Source organism: Urocitellus parryii, chromosome 15 (assembly GCF_045843805.1).
Source record: "Urocitellus parryii isolate mUroPar1 chromosome 15, mUroPar1.hap1, whole genome shotgun sequence".
Classification (NCBI taxonomy): domain Eukaryota; kingdom Metazoa; phylum Chordata; class Mammalia; order Rodentia; family Sciuridae; genus Urocitellus; species Urocitellus parryii.
Window position 1 is genome coordinate 13,153,958 of NC_135545.1, and position 16,367 is coordinate 13,170,324.

The 16,367-nt window shown below is 56.7% G+C and overlaps 1 protein-coding gene across 3 annotated transcripts; it reads left to right on the plus strand.

The window, feature by feature from the left end:
- The first annotated feature begins 1,911 nt into the window (after positions 1 to 1,911).
- Positions 1,912 to 15,991, plus strand: Prx (periaxin). Of its 3 annotated transcripts, none has more exons than XM_026411581.2 (7): positions 1,912 to 1,956; positions 5,341 to 5,384; positions 5,467 to 5,565; positions 5,690 to 5,815; positions 7,804 to 7,960; positions 11,174 to 11,370; positions 11,929 to 15,991. In XM_026411581.2, the coding sequence occupies exons 4-7, from the start codon at positions 5,789 to 5,791 to the stop codon at positions 15,847 to 15,849; spliced, it is 4,302 nt and encodes a 1,433-aa protein (XP_026267366.1). In that variant the 5' UTR covers positions 1,912 to 1,956; positions 5,341 to 5,384; positions 5,467 to 5,565; positions 5,690 to 5,788; the 3' UTR covers positions 15,850 to 15,991. The 3 variants fall into 3 exon arrangements, with proteins under 3 accessions (XP_026267366.1, XP_026267367.1, XP_026267368.1); XM_026411582.2 differs by lacking the exon at positions 1,912 to 1,956 and adding an exon at positions 4,870 to 4,906; XM_026411583.2 differs by lacking the exon at positions 1,912 to 1,956 and adding an exon at positions 5,131 to 5,200.
- Positions 15,992 to 16,367: the final 376 nt, after the last annotated feature.

The window sequence follows — 16,367 nt, forward strand, 5'->3', positions numbered from 1 at the left end:
TGCACAGGTCACTCCCTCTACCTCTCATTCGTTCACCACCCATTGCTCTGCATTAACTCCTATGTATCCTATGAGTTCAGCCCAAAGGCTACTTCCTCCAGGAAGCCCTCCCTGACCACTCCGCCTGGGACTTCCCATCATGGCCATTCTGGGTTTGTTCCCTGTGGGTCCCCCTGCCTGGAACCCTCTCCTCTGCCCTCTCCCTCAGCCTCAACCTCCAGTTTGACTTTCAACGTCAGCTCCTACAGGAATCCTTTCCTGAGTCTGGCTTCCCAGGGTAGATGTGGGTCTGTTGGTGGCCCCAAAGGACCTGCCACTGGTCAAGGGCTTGTGAATGTTTGTTGAATGAGGAAGTGAACAAATGAATCTTTGAGGAGGTCAATGAAAGAGAGGAAGAGACTGCAGTAAAATAAGGGTCACAGGCCCAATGGCAGCCCTGACCACAGGTCCCTTCCACCCCGCCCAGCTCAGGAGGAGGGTGCTGGCCGGGTTCCGGCCACACCCCTACCCTTGGTGGCTGCCAGGCCAGGAAGGCATTTCCCAGAGCTCAGCACATTCCTGCCTCCCCTGGTGGCTGAGAGTGGGCAGGGGGCATTTCAGAGAGAAAGGGGAGGCCCCCAGTATTCTGGGCTCTAGCCACCCTGTTTCTGCACCCCTTGTCCTCAAGAGCAGTCCCTAACTCCTATGTGTGGGGTGGGGGACAGGTCCACAGAGGGGCCACCCATGCTGGCATGAGGGCCTGGGGTGTGACTGGGGGCCTGGTGCTGGCGCCTGGCGGGACAATGGGGCAGAAGCTGCTGACTCGGGCTTTGGGGGTAATCCCCCAGCCTCATCCCAGCCCCAGCCCCAGGCCCAGGCTCAAAGAGCCACGAGCATCCAGGGCAGCGGCCAGTGGGTGCGAGGGGCATGTGGGGGTACCTGTGCTCCCTGTGCCGCCCCCCGGGGTCTGGTGAGTCAGGGCAGGCTGGGGGCCGGGCCAGGGGCCAGAGAACTGGGGTGAGGCCTGGTGGCCTTGGTTTGGGAGTTGGGCAGGTCTGGATTAAAAGCTGGGCCACTGCCAATTACCTGCTGTGCTACCTTGGGTGAGTCACTGACCTCCTCTGTCTCCTTATCTGTGAAAAGGAGGGATAGGAGAGTGTAGCAGGGTCTTTGGGGGTCCAGCAGAGTGGGGGTGCGAGCCCAGCCCCACAACCTCCTATAGCTATATGTTGGGCCCCATGAACCCTCCTTGCTTTGGAAGCAGAACCGTGGGCACCCCAAACAGTATTGAGCACCTAGGAGGAGCCCCAGATAGCAACTTCATGAAACGGAGCAGTAGGGTTCTGCCTTGCCCAGTCTCACTGGAAAGGGTTCCCAAGTCCTGCGAGAGGACCCCCTGGCCCTCTAATTTGTGTAACCATAAATAACAAAATGTGTATAGGTAGCACTCACTGTGTTACGAGCTCCATCTTAGATATGGAGAGACTGAGGCCAGAGATGAGCTGTGACTTACTGAAGGCTCACTAAGGAAGGTCACCCAGCCAGGCAGGAGCGGCTGAACTGGGATCGAAACCAAAATTGTGAGGGGAGAGGGCAGGAAGGAGTTTGTCTCGGGGACCCCAGGAAACATCAGGGCCATGGGTGGGTCCGGGGGCCAGGAAACAGTGGGGGTGGGGTGCTGAGTCTCTAAGTTGGGGTGGCCACGCGCAGGTCTCAGAAGTGGGGCTCCCGGTGGAGGTCTGGGCTCAGACAAGGGACAGGCGGTGCCTCCCGGTCCCCACCCCCTGGCACATGGATGCAGCTGGGAGAAGGGGATGTTTGTTTCCCCACTGCCCACCCTCTGGTGACATCATATCTCAGCAGCCAATGGCTGGGGTCTTTCCCTCCTACCCCTCCCGATTCCTTTTCCCCCCCAGCCTAGGGCTGGGACTGAACAGACGGACTGGGGAGCTCTCGATTGTGTCTGGAGGCCCAGAGGTAAGAGATCAGCCAGCCGGTCGCCTCCCGGGACCAGGCTGAGAATGAGACCCAGGGTCCTGGGAGGTCCGGGAGGGTGCCCGGGGCCCAGGAAGGAGGACTTTGAGCCAGTCCTGAATCCCAGCTGCATCCTTTTTCTGGCTGTGCAGCCTTTGTGCCTCTACTTGCTCGTCTCTAAAATGGGCTGACAGAGGCCAACTCACAGAGAGTTCATGAGTTACTGCCTGTGAAGAGCTAGGGCAGGCTTTCTGGTTTTTGGAAGAGGATGCCAGGGGACCGTGGTGATTTTTTTTTTTTTGTACCAGGGATTGAACCCAGGGGTGCTTAACCACTGAGCCACATCCCCAACCCCTTTTTGTTATTTTAGAGACAGAGTCTTACAGAGTTGCTTGGGGCTTTGCTAAGTTGCTGAGGCTGGCTTTGAACTTGCAATCCTCCTGTCTCATCCTTCCAAGCCACTGGGATTACAGGCATGCGCCACCACGCCCGGCATGGTGGTGGTGATCTTATTGGTGGGAGGATGGTGCCCAAGATGGCTGGATTTTCTCTCTCACTTGAAGTTCCCCTTTGGTTTTGGGGGAGCAAAGGCTGGGTATGAGACCCTGGGAGAGGTGGAGCCCTCCTGCATACACTCTGCTATCAGAGATGTTTCTGTTAATTGAGCACTTTATATTGGGATGTTCTGAGGACTTGCTCTTGTCTCACAAATCTTCAAAGCCATTTTTACTGGCTCCATTTTACAGATAAGAAACGGAGGTCTCGGATGAGAAGGACCTTGCCCCTGTTTTCATACCTGGCAAGTGCTGGAGCCGGGACTCACCGAGGCAGCCAGAGGCCACTGCCTTACACTTCCCCTTGGCTCCACTGTGTGGCCTCAGATAATATCCAAGTGCCTGAATGAGTCGGGTCACCCCCAGCTCCCACTGCTGAGGATACCAGGTCACCGTGGCTGGGAAAGCTGAGACTCTTAGGCAGGCAGAATTCCCAAGTGAGGTTGGTGGCAGCTACTGAAGAAAGCGCTAGAAGGGCAGAGCCTTCAGTAGATTCCTCAGTGGACCTAGCTCAGCCGAAGAGCGGGGCCTAGAGGACAACCCCTAATTCCCAGCCACTCTGAAGGGCCCAAGCGTCTAAAAGGATATCTTAGATGTACCTGCCTCATGGAGGTGTTGGGGGGGGGGGTTGAATGAGCCAAAGCACATAGTAAGTGCTCAAGAAACAGGAACGCTGAAAATTCTGGGAACTCAGACATGAAGCAGGACAGGGTCTCAGTCACTGCTCTAGTCTTGATTCACCAGGAGACCCCATCAGATCCGCCTCTGACACAACTCAGGGACTCCCAGAGAGTCTCCCCCACCTCCTACCCCTGCCTACTAGGATGGGCATCACTGGGAACACAGAGTGCTTGGGGTGGAGTGGGTTTCCTTCCGAAGCTGCCCCCACCCCCACCCCAGGAGCTGGGTACGTTCCTCAGGAAGGGCACTTCTGAGCTAAATATAACTTGGGCTGGGCAGCTGTCCAGGTAGGGATGAGGAAGGAGGGCACTCTCTTGTTCCTGCCCTGCTTGGGCTTCCTATGTCAGGTTCTGGGTGTGACTCTTACTGCCAGGGCGTGGAGCAGGGAGCTCCTGGGCCAGGAGACTGTCCCCGCCACCTGCCGCTGCCTGCAAAGGGCCCGTCTCACCCCCACTCCCCAGTTTAGAATACAGTGTTGGTCCTGGTTAGCTCTCACACCTGGGTCCAGTCGTGATGTCCTGCCTCTTAACTCTCTTACTCATGGGTAAAATGGGGGCCCCCTGGGATCAAGTTAGCCAGGTCTGGCTCCAGCAAGTTCACTTTGAAATGGCATTCACAGCCCCTCTACCTCTCTTGCTGCACCTAGTTCCTGCCCAGCTGTTTTGTGGCCCAGTGCAAGTTAGGTACCAAGTAAGGGTCAAGGGCACAGGCCCTAGCTCTGCCTCTTCCTGGTTGTCTAACTCTGGACACTTTCCCCCTCTGAGCCTGGGTTTCCACCCTATCCAGGGTGACGTTGAGGCCTCTGGGTGCTGACACAGGGCCCAACTCAGAGGAACCCCCCAGACATGGGAGCCAGCCTGGGAGAGATTGTCCCTGCTCCCAGGGGTGGGGGGTGAGAGAGGAGGCTGGGATGAACACATAGACCAAGACCCCTAGGAAATCCAGAGAGGGGCCCTCCAACACTGCGGGGGACCTGCTAGTGGAATAGTTGCTCAGGATGTTGAGGGGGTCCCCGTGTCTTCTGTCCTGGCCGGTGGTGGGCTATGAAGGGGCATTGTGCAGCTGCGGGTGGGTGGGCGGGGTGGAATGTGGCTGGCCCAGCAGATGGGCCATTGTGTGAGGGAATGTGCCGAGTGAGGTCTGACCTTTCCCTCTACAGCAGGGGTTGGCGGGTTGGCATGCCAGGTGGGGGCTGTGAGGACTAGCCGGGAGTTGGGGGTTGGGGACACAATCTCTATGGCCGTTCCCCCAGGAGAGCCTGGCAGAAGACTGCATGTGACCCCCAGCTCTGCTTCCTCCTTTGCTGTGTGACCTGGGTTGGGGGTTGGGGACACAATATCTATGACCATTCCCCCCCCCCCCCAGAGCGTGGCAGAAGACGGCATGTGACCTCCAGCTGCTTCCTCCTTTGTTGTGTAACTTCTCTTGGCCTCTCTGAGGGGACAGGGTTTTCAAAGGTGAGGGAGAAGGTGACGGTCTCAGTCCAAGGACTGGCCAATAATAACCACTCCATAACCATTGCTTATTATTATTGCCATATAAGGGGCTGGAGGTGTCAGACAAGTTCAAGTCCCAGCTTGGCCATATATACCACCAGGCAAGTGACTCCCCTGCCCCCAGCCTCAGTTGTCTCCTCTGTATGGGCTCAATACAATCCTGACCTCACAAAGCTGTTCTGGGGTCCACGTGCAATGATACCTATGGGGACAGGACACAAGGTCAGGACACCAGGACATTCTTGGTAACAACAGCAAACACAAGCTCCTCCCTCGTGTGGGCCACTTTATACCTTCTAAGTCACTGATCCATGGAACAGCCCTGCAAGGCGGGCATGCTTCCCCTCACTTTTTAAAAAAGCACAGGAAGGCCCGGGGCTGGGACCTCGGGGAGCACATGGGAGTGGATGTCATTATATTGTGTGGTTGGTCCAGGTGGTTGGCCCTGGGGCTCTGCAGCTGGACAGGCCCAGGAGTCAGCTTGGGCTTTGCCTCTTGTTTTCCAGTTGTCATGGGGTGTGTGTGGGGGTCTTCTGAACCTCACATTGTCCCCACCTCCATTATTGGGACAGGACATTGATAGAGTGGGGAGGGTCATCCACTCGGAAGCAACAGTGCTTGTTAGCTGATAATACTGCTCCCATTATTCTTCTCAGAGCCCCGGACCCAGGAGGCCCAAGGAGCTGAAGGTGACCCTCAGGTGAGCACTGGCTGGCGCCACATGCCCCTCCTTGTCCTTTCCTGCCTACCTGGAGCCTCATTCCCTGATCTTTCCCTGGCAGGCAGCAAGACCCCAGCGGAAGGCCGGGAGCCCCACAGATAGCTGTGTGGCATCTGGGGCCGGGCTCCTGTTAGGAGGGAATACCTGCGCCCAGGCAGCGGTGAGGGGACAGCTGGGGTGCGGGGCCTTTCTCTCCTTCTGATGCCCACCCTGCCCTTCCCCTGGAAGCTGGGCTTCCATCCCTCATCCCCTCCTGGCCTCAACCCTCCATCCCTGTCCTCCAGGCTCAGAGGCAGCTGCTTCATGCAGAACTGAAGTTGGTTCTGCAGCGGAAGGGGGAAAGGAAGCAGGAGCCCGGGGCTCACGTGTCTCCCAGCAGTGCCATGGAGGCCAGGAGCCGGAGTGCCGAGGTGAGTGCCACAGGCCCTGCAAGGGGGGTTGCAGGGAATGTGTAGGGAGCACAGACTAGGACAGCAAGGAGACACTTCCTGGCTTCTCTGAGCCTCAGTCTCCCCATCTGTGAAATGGAAATATAATTGAGGGGGAAATAATAATGATGGGAAGGGCTCAGTGTAGTGCCTGGCTCAAATCGATGCAAAGCAGCTAATTCACTGGATCATAAAGGAGTTGATAATAAGCTAAGGAAACCCAGCAGAAAGCCTTCATCAGAAGAGGCAGTGTGGTACAGTGTTTAAAGACAAGAATTTGGAATTATCAAATCCCACTCCCCACCATGTCAGCTGTGCAGCCCCGAGCAGGTGACCTCATCCCTTTGAGCCTCAAATTCCCCATTGGTGAAACGAGATAATGGTTCCCATATCTGTGGGGTTTGAGGACTCACCCTGGGGCCATCTGCAGAGTCTGGCACTGAGGAAGACTCCTCTAAAGGTAGCTACCCTGGCTATTATGGAGATGGGGACGGTGGCACTTAATGTGCCCCACTGTATGCCAGGCACAGGGCAGGTGTGCTTTACAGGAGCCAAGCTGAGGCTGGGAATGGCAGGCAAGGGGGTCACTGCCTTCAGGATGGCCTGTGGGTTCTGGGACCACAGACCCAAGGTCAAGGCCCAGTGGCTTAACTTGCTGTGTGACATTAGGCAAGACATTCTACCTTTCTGGGCCTCAGGGTCCTCCTCTGTTGACTTCCCAAGGCTGAAGGGAGAATGAAATGAGAGGCTGAACAGAGAATGCTTAGACCAGGGCCTGCACAGCCAAAGGGTGGTAGGGATGGTCATAATCTTCCAGCCACTGCCACAGCTTTTCCTACTCCTTCTCACATTGCCCTGCCCAGTCCTCTCTCCTCTGGGAGCCACCACTGTGGGGCATTAGGCTCAGAACTGCTTTCCCCTCTTCAAGCCCTAAGTTCAATTCCAGTCCTTGCTGGTCTCAATGCCCTGCCCTGTCCCCTCTGATCCCTGTTGGTTTAGTTCACAGCTCATAATCACAGACTCCTTCCAGTACACCTCTGTTATCCAACTTTACAGCAGAGAAACGGGTTCAGGGAGGGCAAGGTGCTCCCCCAGAGAGACACGGCAGATTGGATTCCTAGACAGAACTCAGGCCTCTCACTTCCTCTTCTGGGAACGACGTCAATCACACAGCATGCCGCTGGGCCACAGCCAGTGTGCACCATTTACAGTAAATACCAGGAATGCCACCACTGTTGGTCCACCATTCATTTACCCACGCACCGACCCCCACCCCACACTTTGCTAGATTCCCTCCCGGGTGGGCGTTATGCAGGTCTTGAGGTTATAGAGTCTACAGAAGAGCACAGTCACACACATTCAAGCCTGCAGGGCCAAGGGCAAGTCCCATTCCCCATTGCCTCATCTTGCCTGGCTTAGGGGTCCAACCCTTTCCTAGGAATCCTATCCTCACCCTCGCCCCTTCTTCTGCTGCTATTAAAGCCCTTCCTCGTGGCTCAATCCCACGCTTAGAATATGGGTCACTGCCCCAGCTCCAAAGAAACCCCTCATAAACTGCGGCCAACAGACTCCTCATCCCCGGTACTCTTCCACACTCCCTTTGCTCCCAACCTCGCCAGGTGCTCTCTGATCCCGGTTCCCCGAACGTCCCGTCCCATTACCTGGCTCCGCCCCCTCTAGCAGCCTCCGCCGAGTCCCGCCTCTTCCAACCCCGCCCCTCGGGACAGCAGCCGTGGGCACTCGCAGTGGCGCTCCCGCCCGCGGAGCTGTTTAACCGTAGCGCAGAGAGCTAGCCGCCCGCGCGCGTGCTAAAAGAGGTGCCGGATGAGTGGCCCGGACGTCCAGCCTGGGCCGTGCCGAGGGGCAGGTGCCCGGGGAACCCGCCTAAGAGCCGCTTTTAAGCGCGATGGCGACCTCCGGGCGAAGTGTCGCCCAGGCGTCCCATGGCGACCCCTCGCTGCCGTCTGCAGGAGCTGAGGCGAGCGGAGTTGGTGGAGATTATAGTGGAGACGGAGGCGCAGACCGGGGTCAGCGGCATCAACGTAGCCGGCGGCGGTAAAGAAGGCATCTTCGTCCGCGAGCTGCGCGAGGACTCACCGGCCGCCAGGAGCCTCAGCCTACAGGAAGGTGGGCGGGGCCGGGGCGTGGGCGGGGCCGACCTGCGGGGGTGGAGCAAGGGCTGAAACTGACTTCAGGGTTGTGGGCGTGGTCTCTAAAAGGCGGGGCTTTTTTTTGGCACTGTGATTGTTCGGAGCTGACTCTGGGGGCTCCTTGTCTGATTTGAATCCCTAAGGCCCCGTTTACTAGCTTGTGATCTTTCTGTGCCACCGTTTTCTCATCTTCAAAATGAGAACAACTAGTATTGAGCTCATGAGTTTATTATGTAGATTAAATAAGTAGTATTTGAAAACAGCACACAGCTAAGTAGCACATGGGAAGCACTATGTAATTGCTAGTTAATGTTTGTGTTGTTGGGGCAGAAGAAAAGGGGAGGAGTTAATAACCTGGAGAGGTTGGAGAGGGGTTCAGTAAGCGAGGGGTGTTTTAGGAAATGTGAGTGAAGCTCACATTTATTCATACAGCATCTATTTATTAAGGGCCTTCTATTTCAGGTATTACTTAGGTGCTTGGGCTATTGCAGTGAACAAACAGACAACAGTCCCTGCACTTATACGTTACGATCCAGTGGAGAAGGAGTTAAAATAAGTAAAATCTCTGGTAAATTAGAAGGGAGTATGTGCTATAGATGCCTGGAAGAAAACTGCATTTTTACACAAGGTGGTCTAGGAAGGGTGGGAAGTCTGCAAGGAAGTAAGGAAACAAGCTACGTGGCCATCTGGAAAAAGCATTCCAGGCAGAGGGAGCAGCCAATGCAAACATCCCAAGGTGGGAGCATGGCTGGTTTGTTGGAGGAAGAATATGGAAGACAGTGTATGCAGTAAGTGAAGGGTAAGACCGATGTCAGAGAGGCAAGGGGGGAGCAGTTTTTGGAAAGCCATAAGCCATGGCGAGAGACTTTGACTATTTACTCAGAGACTTTGTCTTTTTTTTTTTTTTTTTTTTTTTTGTACCAGGGATTGAACCCAGGGGTATTTAACCACTGAGCCACATCCCCAACCCTTTTAAAAGTTTATTTAGAGACAGGATCTCACTGAGTTGCTTAGGGCCTCACTAAGTTGCTGAGACCGACTTTGAATCCTCCTGCCTCGACTCCCCAGCAGCAGGGGAGACTTTGAATTGTATTCTGTGAGTGTTGTAAGCAGAAGAGGAACTGGAATGGATCATGTTGAATGACTACAATAACAATAGACTGTAGGGGGCAGGGTTGGGAGCAGGGAGAACAAGGTGGTTACTTGGATTATCCAGGTAAGAGATGGTGATGCTCAGGACTAAAACAGTGTTGTTGGAGGTGAAGAGAAGGACTCTGGATATACCTTGAAGGAGAAACCTTCAGGACTGAATGTGGGATTTCATGGACAGAGATGGGTCAAGGATGCCTCCAGGGATTTTCGACCTGAGGATGGAGCTGTTAATCTAACAAACGGGGAACAATGGGGCTGGAAAAGACCAGGTGTGTATTTTGGACCTCTTAGATGCAAGGTGTTTGTTGGACACCCAGGTGATGTGGAGTGGCAGTTGGATATACAGTCCACCCTCCATATTTTCGGGTTCTGCATCTGAGGATTTAACTAAAGATTGAAAATATTTTTTAAAAAAATTTCATCTGTAATTGTATCTGAACACGTCCAGACACATTTTCTTGTCACTATTCCCTAAACAACACAGTGTAACAACTATTTACACTGCGTTAGGTATTATAAGTAATCTAGCCAGAGTGTAGTGTTACATGCCAGTAATCCCAGTGGCTAGGGAGGCTGAGGCAGGAGGATTGTGAGTTCAAAGCCTGATTCAGTAACTTAGCAAGGCCTTAAGCAACTCAGAGAGACCTTGTCTCTAAATAAAATACAAAATAGGGCTGGGGATGTGGCTCAGTGGTTAAGCATCCCTGGGTTCATTCCTCCTTACCAAAAAATAAATAAGTAATCTAGATCTCATTTTATATATGTGGGAAGAGGTATGTAGCTTACATGAAAATACTATACTGTTTTATATAAGAGACTTGAGCATCTGCAGATTTTTGATGTCTAGGAGGGGAGGACCTGAAAACAACCCCCTACAGATACAGAGAGGCCTTATAAGTCCAGAATGAAGGAGGGAGTGCTGGCTGGAGAGATACACTGGGGAGTTATCAGCAGATGTATGATCCTTAAACTCCTAAATCTGGATGAGCTTCCCAAGAATTCCCCAAAGCCGAGTGTAGCATGTTTATGGAGAAGAGAAGAGGCCCAAGGCCTGAGCACCTCAAACAGTGTCTTTAAGAGTTCAGAAACTTGCTGAGCAAGACGGTGCATGCCCATAATCCCAGCAACCTGAGAGGCTGAGGCAGGAGGATCCCAATGTCGATGCAAGTTCGAGGGTAGCCTCAGCAACCTCCAGAGGGGTTCCAGAAGGTGTGACACCCCCCAAACCAACTGAAACAAGTAGATGAGAAAAAGAGTAAAGTTGGGTCAAATAAAGTGGTCCAAGCAGATGAAGTTTGGGATTTGACCATTGAACTACACAGGGGTCACTGCCTGAGACCTTGAAAGGTGCAGTTCATGTATGTGGGGTGAAGCGGGGCGCTAGTAAGCGGATGGAAACTGTGGCTGGAGAATTGTAAATAATGCCGACGCATTTTTTGTCATCAAGGTAAACAGATCTGTGGGACAGGAGCTCCAGACTGTGAGGTCCAGACATTCATTCTTATGGGAGAAATGGTATATTGTTATGCTGATAGGATAATGTGCAAAAAGGGCCCATGGTGATGTGGGAAAAGGGGAGAATCGCTGGGCAAACAGCGGGGGAACTGACCCGAGCCGGGAGTGAGAACAGTTCGTCCCTTGAACAGGAGTAAAGATCCAGCAGAGCAGGGAGGTAAATAGATGGTGTGGGAACTTGCGAAAGTTACCTTCTGATTTTGTTCTCTCCATAAAGAAAACAAAGTCATCTTTTGAGGTGTGAGTTTGGGGTAGAGAAGTGGAAAGGAGACCCACGAGACCTGAGCGTTGTGGATTTGTTCGGCGCCCAGTGGGAGAGGCGGAGCTAAATCCATGGGCGGGGCTTCGTTACTAGGGTCTTGGCTCTAGTCGAGTTGGAACGCCTCTCAAGCCTGCGCTCGGGATGGGCGGGCTAAACCCGGGGGCGGGGCTTCATTGCGCTAGCTCCCAGGAAGTGGGCGGAACCAGACCTGGGTGGAGCTGGCAGATGCCCATGCCCTGCCCACCTCCACCTCGCCTGCAGGGGACCAGCTCCTGAGTGCCCGCGTGTTCTTTGAGAACTTCAAGTACGAGGACGCACTACGCCTGCTGCAATGCGCCGAACCTTACAAGGTCTCCTTCTGCCTGAAGCGCACTGTGCCCACCGGAGACCTGGCGCTGCGGCCCGGGACCGTGGCTGGCTACGAGATCAAGGGGCCGCGGGCCAAAGTGGCCAAGCTGGTACGCGTGCTTAGCCCGGCCCCGGTCCTGGAGAGCCCCAGCGATCCTGTCTCTGCGCCGTGAGCCCCACTCCCCGCCAACGTGGGCCATCCTTGCCCTCTGTCTTGTCACTAACCTAATGCTAATCCCACCCTCGTTCTTTGTCCCTAAATTCCCCCCCCCCCCGCGGGAGGGAGTCCATCTACCCCAGACCTTGGCCCTCAACCGTCTTGAAGAGGCATTCCCATCTTCGGATCCAGGCCAGCTAGGGAGGATTTGGAACCAGGAAGGCCAGGTTCCAGTCTGCGCACGGCTCAATCCCCATCTGCACCATAAGGGTGCTGGGGAAATTCCTGGATGAGGACTTAGACATCTTGGGGTCCAGTTCCCACACTCCTGTTGATTCTACATGAATGTCTTTGCTTTCTGGGGGAAAGGCAGGAAGTGGGGATGGTTTGGGGGGACAAGATACTCTACTCAGAATATCTCCATCCTGATATACAATACCAGTGGGGCTCTTCCTGTCTGCTCCGGCCTCCCACTGTCCCACCGCCTCCTGCCTCTCTCCTCTCTCCCCAGAACATCCAGAGTCTGTCCCCTGTGAAGAAGAAGAAGATGTTGGTGGTGCCCGGGGCCCTGGGGGCCCCTGCAGACCTGGCCCCCGTTGACGTCGAGTTCTCCTTTCCCAAGTTCTCCCGTCTGCGTCGGGGCCTCAAAGCTGAGGCTGTCAAAGGTCCTGTCCCAGCTGCCCCTGCCCGCCGACGCCTCCAGCTGCCTCGGCTGCGTGTAAGAGAAGTGGCCGAAGAGGCCCAGGTAGCTCGGCTGGCTGCTGCTGCTCCTCCCCCCAGGAAGGCCAAGGCAGAGGCAGAGGTGGCAGCAGGAGCCCATTTCCCAGCCCCTCAGGTGGAGCTGGTTGGGCCCTGGCTGCCAGGTGCTGAGGGTGTCCCTCAAGTCTCAGCTCCCAAAGTGGCCCCCTCAGCAGAGGCTCCCAGTGGCTTGGGCCTCCACCTGCCAACCCTTGGGCTGGGAGCCCCTGCTGCACCTGCTGCGGAGCCTCCAGCTGTAGGGATCCAGGTCCCCCAAGTGGAGCTGCCCACCTTGCCCTCACTACCCACTCTCCCCACACTTCCTTGCCTGGAGACCCGGGAAGGGGCTGTGGCGGTGACGGTGCCCACCCTGGAAGTAGCAGCACCTACTGTGGAGGTGGACCTGGCCTTGCCAGGCAAAGAGGCAGAGGCCCGGGGAGAGGTGCCTGAGGTGGCCTTGAAGATGCCCCGCCTCAGTTTCCCCCGCTTTGGGACCCGAGGGAAAGAAGTCACTGAGGCCAAGGTAACCAAGGTCAGTCCAGAGGCCAGGGTGAAGGGTCCTAGACTTCGAATGCCCACCTTTGGCCTTTCTCTCCTGGAGCCCCGGCCCTCGGCCCCTGAGGCTGTTGCTGAGAGCAAGTTGAAGCTGCCCACCATCAAAATGCCCTCCTTTGGTATTGGAGTCCCCGGGCCTGAGGTCAAGATGCCCAAAGGGCCTGAAGTGAAGCTCCCTAAGGCCCCTGAGATCAAGCTCCCCAAAATGCCTGAGGCAGTCCTCCCAGATGTGCGACTCCCAGAGGTTCAGCTCCCCAAAGTGTCAGAGATGAAGCTTCCAAAAGTGCCTGAGATGGCTGTGCCCGAGGTTCGACTCCCAGAGGTGCAGTTGCCCAAAGTCCCAGAGATGAAAGTCCCCGAGATGAAGCTCCCGAAGGTACCCGAGATGGCTGTGCCTGATGTGCACCTCCCAGAAGTGCAACTCCCAAAGGTTCCAGAGATGAAACTCCCTGAGATGAAGCTCCCGAAGGTGCCCGAGATGGCTGTGCCCGATGTGCACCTGCCAGAAGTGCAGCTCCCGAAGGTTCCAGAGATGAAACTCCCGAAGGTGTCTGAGATGAAGCTCCCTGAGATAAAACTCCCAAAAGTGCCCGAGATGGCTGTGCCCGAGGTTCGACTTCCGGAGCTGCAGCTGCCCAAAGTGTCAGAGATGAAGCTCCCGAAGATACCCGAGATGGCCGTGCCCGATGTGCACCTCCCAGAAGTGCAGCTCCCGAAGGTTCCAGAGATGAAATTCCCTAAGGTCCCCGAGATGGCCGTGCCTGAGGTTCGACTCCCAGAGGTGCAGCTGCCCAAAGTGTCAGAGATGAAGTTCCCCAAGGTCCCCGAGATGGCCGTGCCTGAGGTTCGGCTTCCCGAGGTGCAGCTGCCCAAAGTGTCAGAGATGAAGCTCCCCAAGGTCCCCGAGATGGCCGTGCCCGAGGTTCGGCTTCCCGAGGTGCAGCTGCCCAAAGTGTCGGAGATGAAACTCCCCAAAGTCCCCGAGATGGCTGTGCCCGAAGTGCAGCTCCCAGAGGTGCAGCTGCCCAAAGTGTCAGAGATTCGGCTGCCAGAAATGCAGGTGCCAGCGGCACCAGATGTGCATCTGGCAGCTCCCAAGGCACCGGAGGTGAAGCTAAAAGCTGCTGGGGCGGAGCAGGCAGAGGGGATGGAGTTTGGCTTCAAGATGCCCAAGATGACCATGCCCAAGTTGGGGAGGGTGGGGCCTCCGTCCCAAGGCAAACCTGGTGAGGCAGGTGCGGAGGTCTCAGGAAAGCTAGTGACACCTCCCTGTCTGCAGCCGGAGGTGGGTGGTGAGGCTCGTGTGGGTGTCCCCTCTCTCACTCTGCCCTCTGTGGAACTAGACCTACCGGGGGCCCTCGGCCTGGAGGGACAGGTTCAGGAGGCCAAAGTGGGCAAGGTGGAGCAGCCAGAGGGTCCCCAGGTGGCAGTTGGTGTTGGGGAAGTGGGCTTCCGAGTGCCCTCTGTTGAGATTGTCACTCCTCAGCTGCCCACAGTGGAGGTTGAGGAAGGGCGGCTGGAGATGACGGAGATGAAGGCCAAGCCCTCCTCCAAGTTCTCCCTGCCCAAGTTTGGACTCTCAGGACCAAAGGTGGCCAAGGCAGAGGCTGAGGGGGCTGGACGAGCCACCAAGCTGAAGGTGTCCAAGTTTGCTATCTCACTCCCCAAGGCTCGGATGGGGACTGAAGCTGAGGCCAAAGAGGCAGGAGATGGAGGCCTGTTGCCTGCCCTCGATCTGTCTATTCCACAGCTCAGCCTGGATGCCCACCTGCCCTCGGGCAAGGTGGAGGTGGCAGGGGCCGATGTCAAGTACAAGGGGCCCAGGTTTGCTCTGCCCAAGTTTGGGGTCAAAGGCCGGGACGCTGAGCCAGGAGAACTAGTGCCAGGGACAGCTGAGTTGGAGGGCAAGGGCTGGGGCTGGGATGGGAAGGTCAAAATGCCCAAGCTGAAGATGCCCTCTTTTGGGCTGGTCAGAGGGAAGGAAGCGGAAGTCCAGGGTGGACGCATCAGCCCTGGGGAAAAGCCAGAGTCCATAGCTGGGCAGCTTAGGATCCCTGAGGTGGAGTTGGTCACCCTGGGGACTCAGGAGGAAGCAGGGGCAGAGGGAGCAGTGGCCGTTAGTGGAGTGAGGCCATCAGGCCTGCAGGTGTCCACGACTGGGCAGGTGGCCACTGAGGGCCATGAGGGGGTGCTGAGGATGCCCCCACTGGGCATCACACTGCCCCAGGTAGAACTAACCGGCTTTGGGGAGGCTGGCACCCCAGGGCAGCAGGCCAAGAGCATGTCCCCTCCAGCAGAGGGCACAGCAGGCTACAAAGTCCAGGTGCCTCAGGTGAGCCTGTCCCTGCCTGGAAGCCAAGTGGCAGGTGGTGAGCTGTTGGTGGGTGAAGGCATCTTCAAGATGCCCACCGTGACCGTGCCCCAGCTGGAGCTGGACGTGGGGCTGAGCCGGGAGGCCCAGGTGGATGAGGTGGCCACAAGCGAGGAGGGGCTGAGGCTGAAGCTGCCCACGCTGGGGGCAGGAGCCAGGGGAGAGGGGACTGAGGGCCAGCCTCTGGGGGCCGAGCACACCTTCCGCCTCTCGCTGCCAGACGTGGAGCTCTCGCCACCCGCCGTGGGCAGCCACGCCGAGTACCAGGTGGCAGGGGGTGAAGGAGAAGCTGCACAGAAACTCAAGGTGCGGCTGCCCCGGTTTGGCCTGGTGCGGGCCAAGGAGGGGGTCGAGGAGGGTGAGAAGATCAAGAGCCCGAAGCTCAGGCTACCCCGGGTGGGCTTCAGCCCAAACGAGTCTGCCCCTGGAGAAGGTTCCCCCAGCCCTGAGGAGGAGGAGGAAGAGGGCAGTGGGGAAGGGGCCTCCGGCCGCCGGGGCCGGGTCAGGGTCCGCTTGCCCCGGGTGGGCCTAGCAGCCCCTTCTAAGGCCTCTAAGGGACAGGAGGGTGATGCAGCCTCCAAGTCCCCCATAGGGGAGAAGTCACCCAAGTTCCGCTTCCCCAGGGTGTCTCTAAGCCCTAAGGCCCGGAGTGGAAGTGGGGACCAGGAAGAGGGTGGCTTCAGGGTCCGGCTGCCCAGTGTGGGGTTTTCTGAGACAGGGGCTCCAGGCCCCACCAGGATGGAGGGGGCCCAGGCGGCTGCTGTCTGAAGCCCTGGGCAGACGGAGACATCCCCTCCCCTCGTTTTGTGTGTGAGTTAACTAGCACTAACCCTCAGAGGGCCAGGAGGTGGGCGACTGACCAGGGCAGGGTAGAGGCCTGTCCTCTCATCCGCAGGAGTGCCTGTATCATTCCAAGCCATGTGAATAAAATAATCCAGAGGTAGCTGTGTGTCCTGTTTCCTGTGTGTGTGTGTGGCAGGAGTTGGGGTGGTGGGAAGGGGAAGAGAAAGGCGGTCCTCTGGCATGAGAGAGAAACAGGCCACCTCTGGTCTTAGAAGAGGCAGGTAGCCCTGGTGGAGGGTGCCTGCTCTCACCCTTCAGAATTCCCAGAGGCCTTTGAGGAGGGCACTGGGGAGCTCCCTAGCAGGGCACAGCAGTGGATCAACCTCTCTGCCAGGGAATCTGTCGTCCGGGGGGACCCACTCCTACAGGACGGCTGCTGCCCCCTGCTCACTGCACACCTCTGTACACCCTGCCTTCTTTCCCGTCAGGCTGGTTCGACTGCC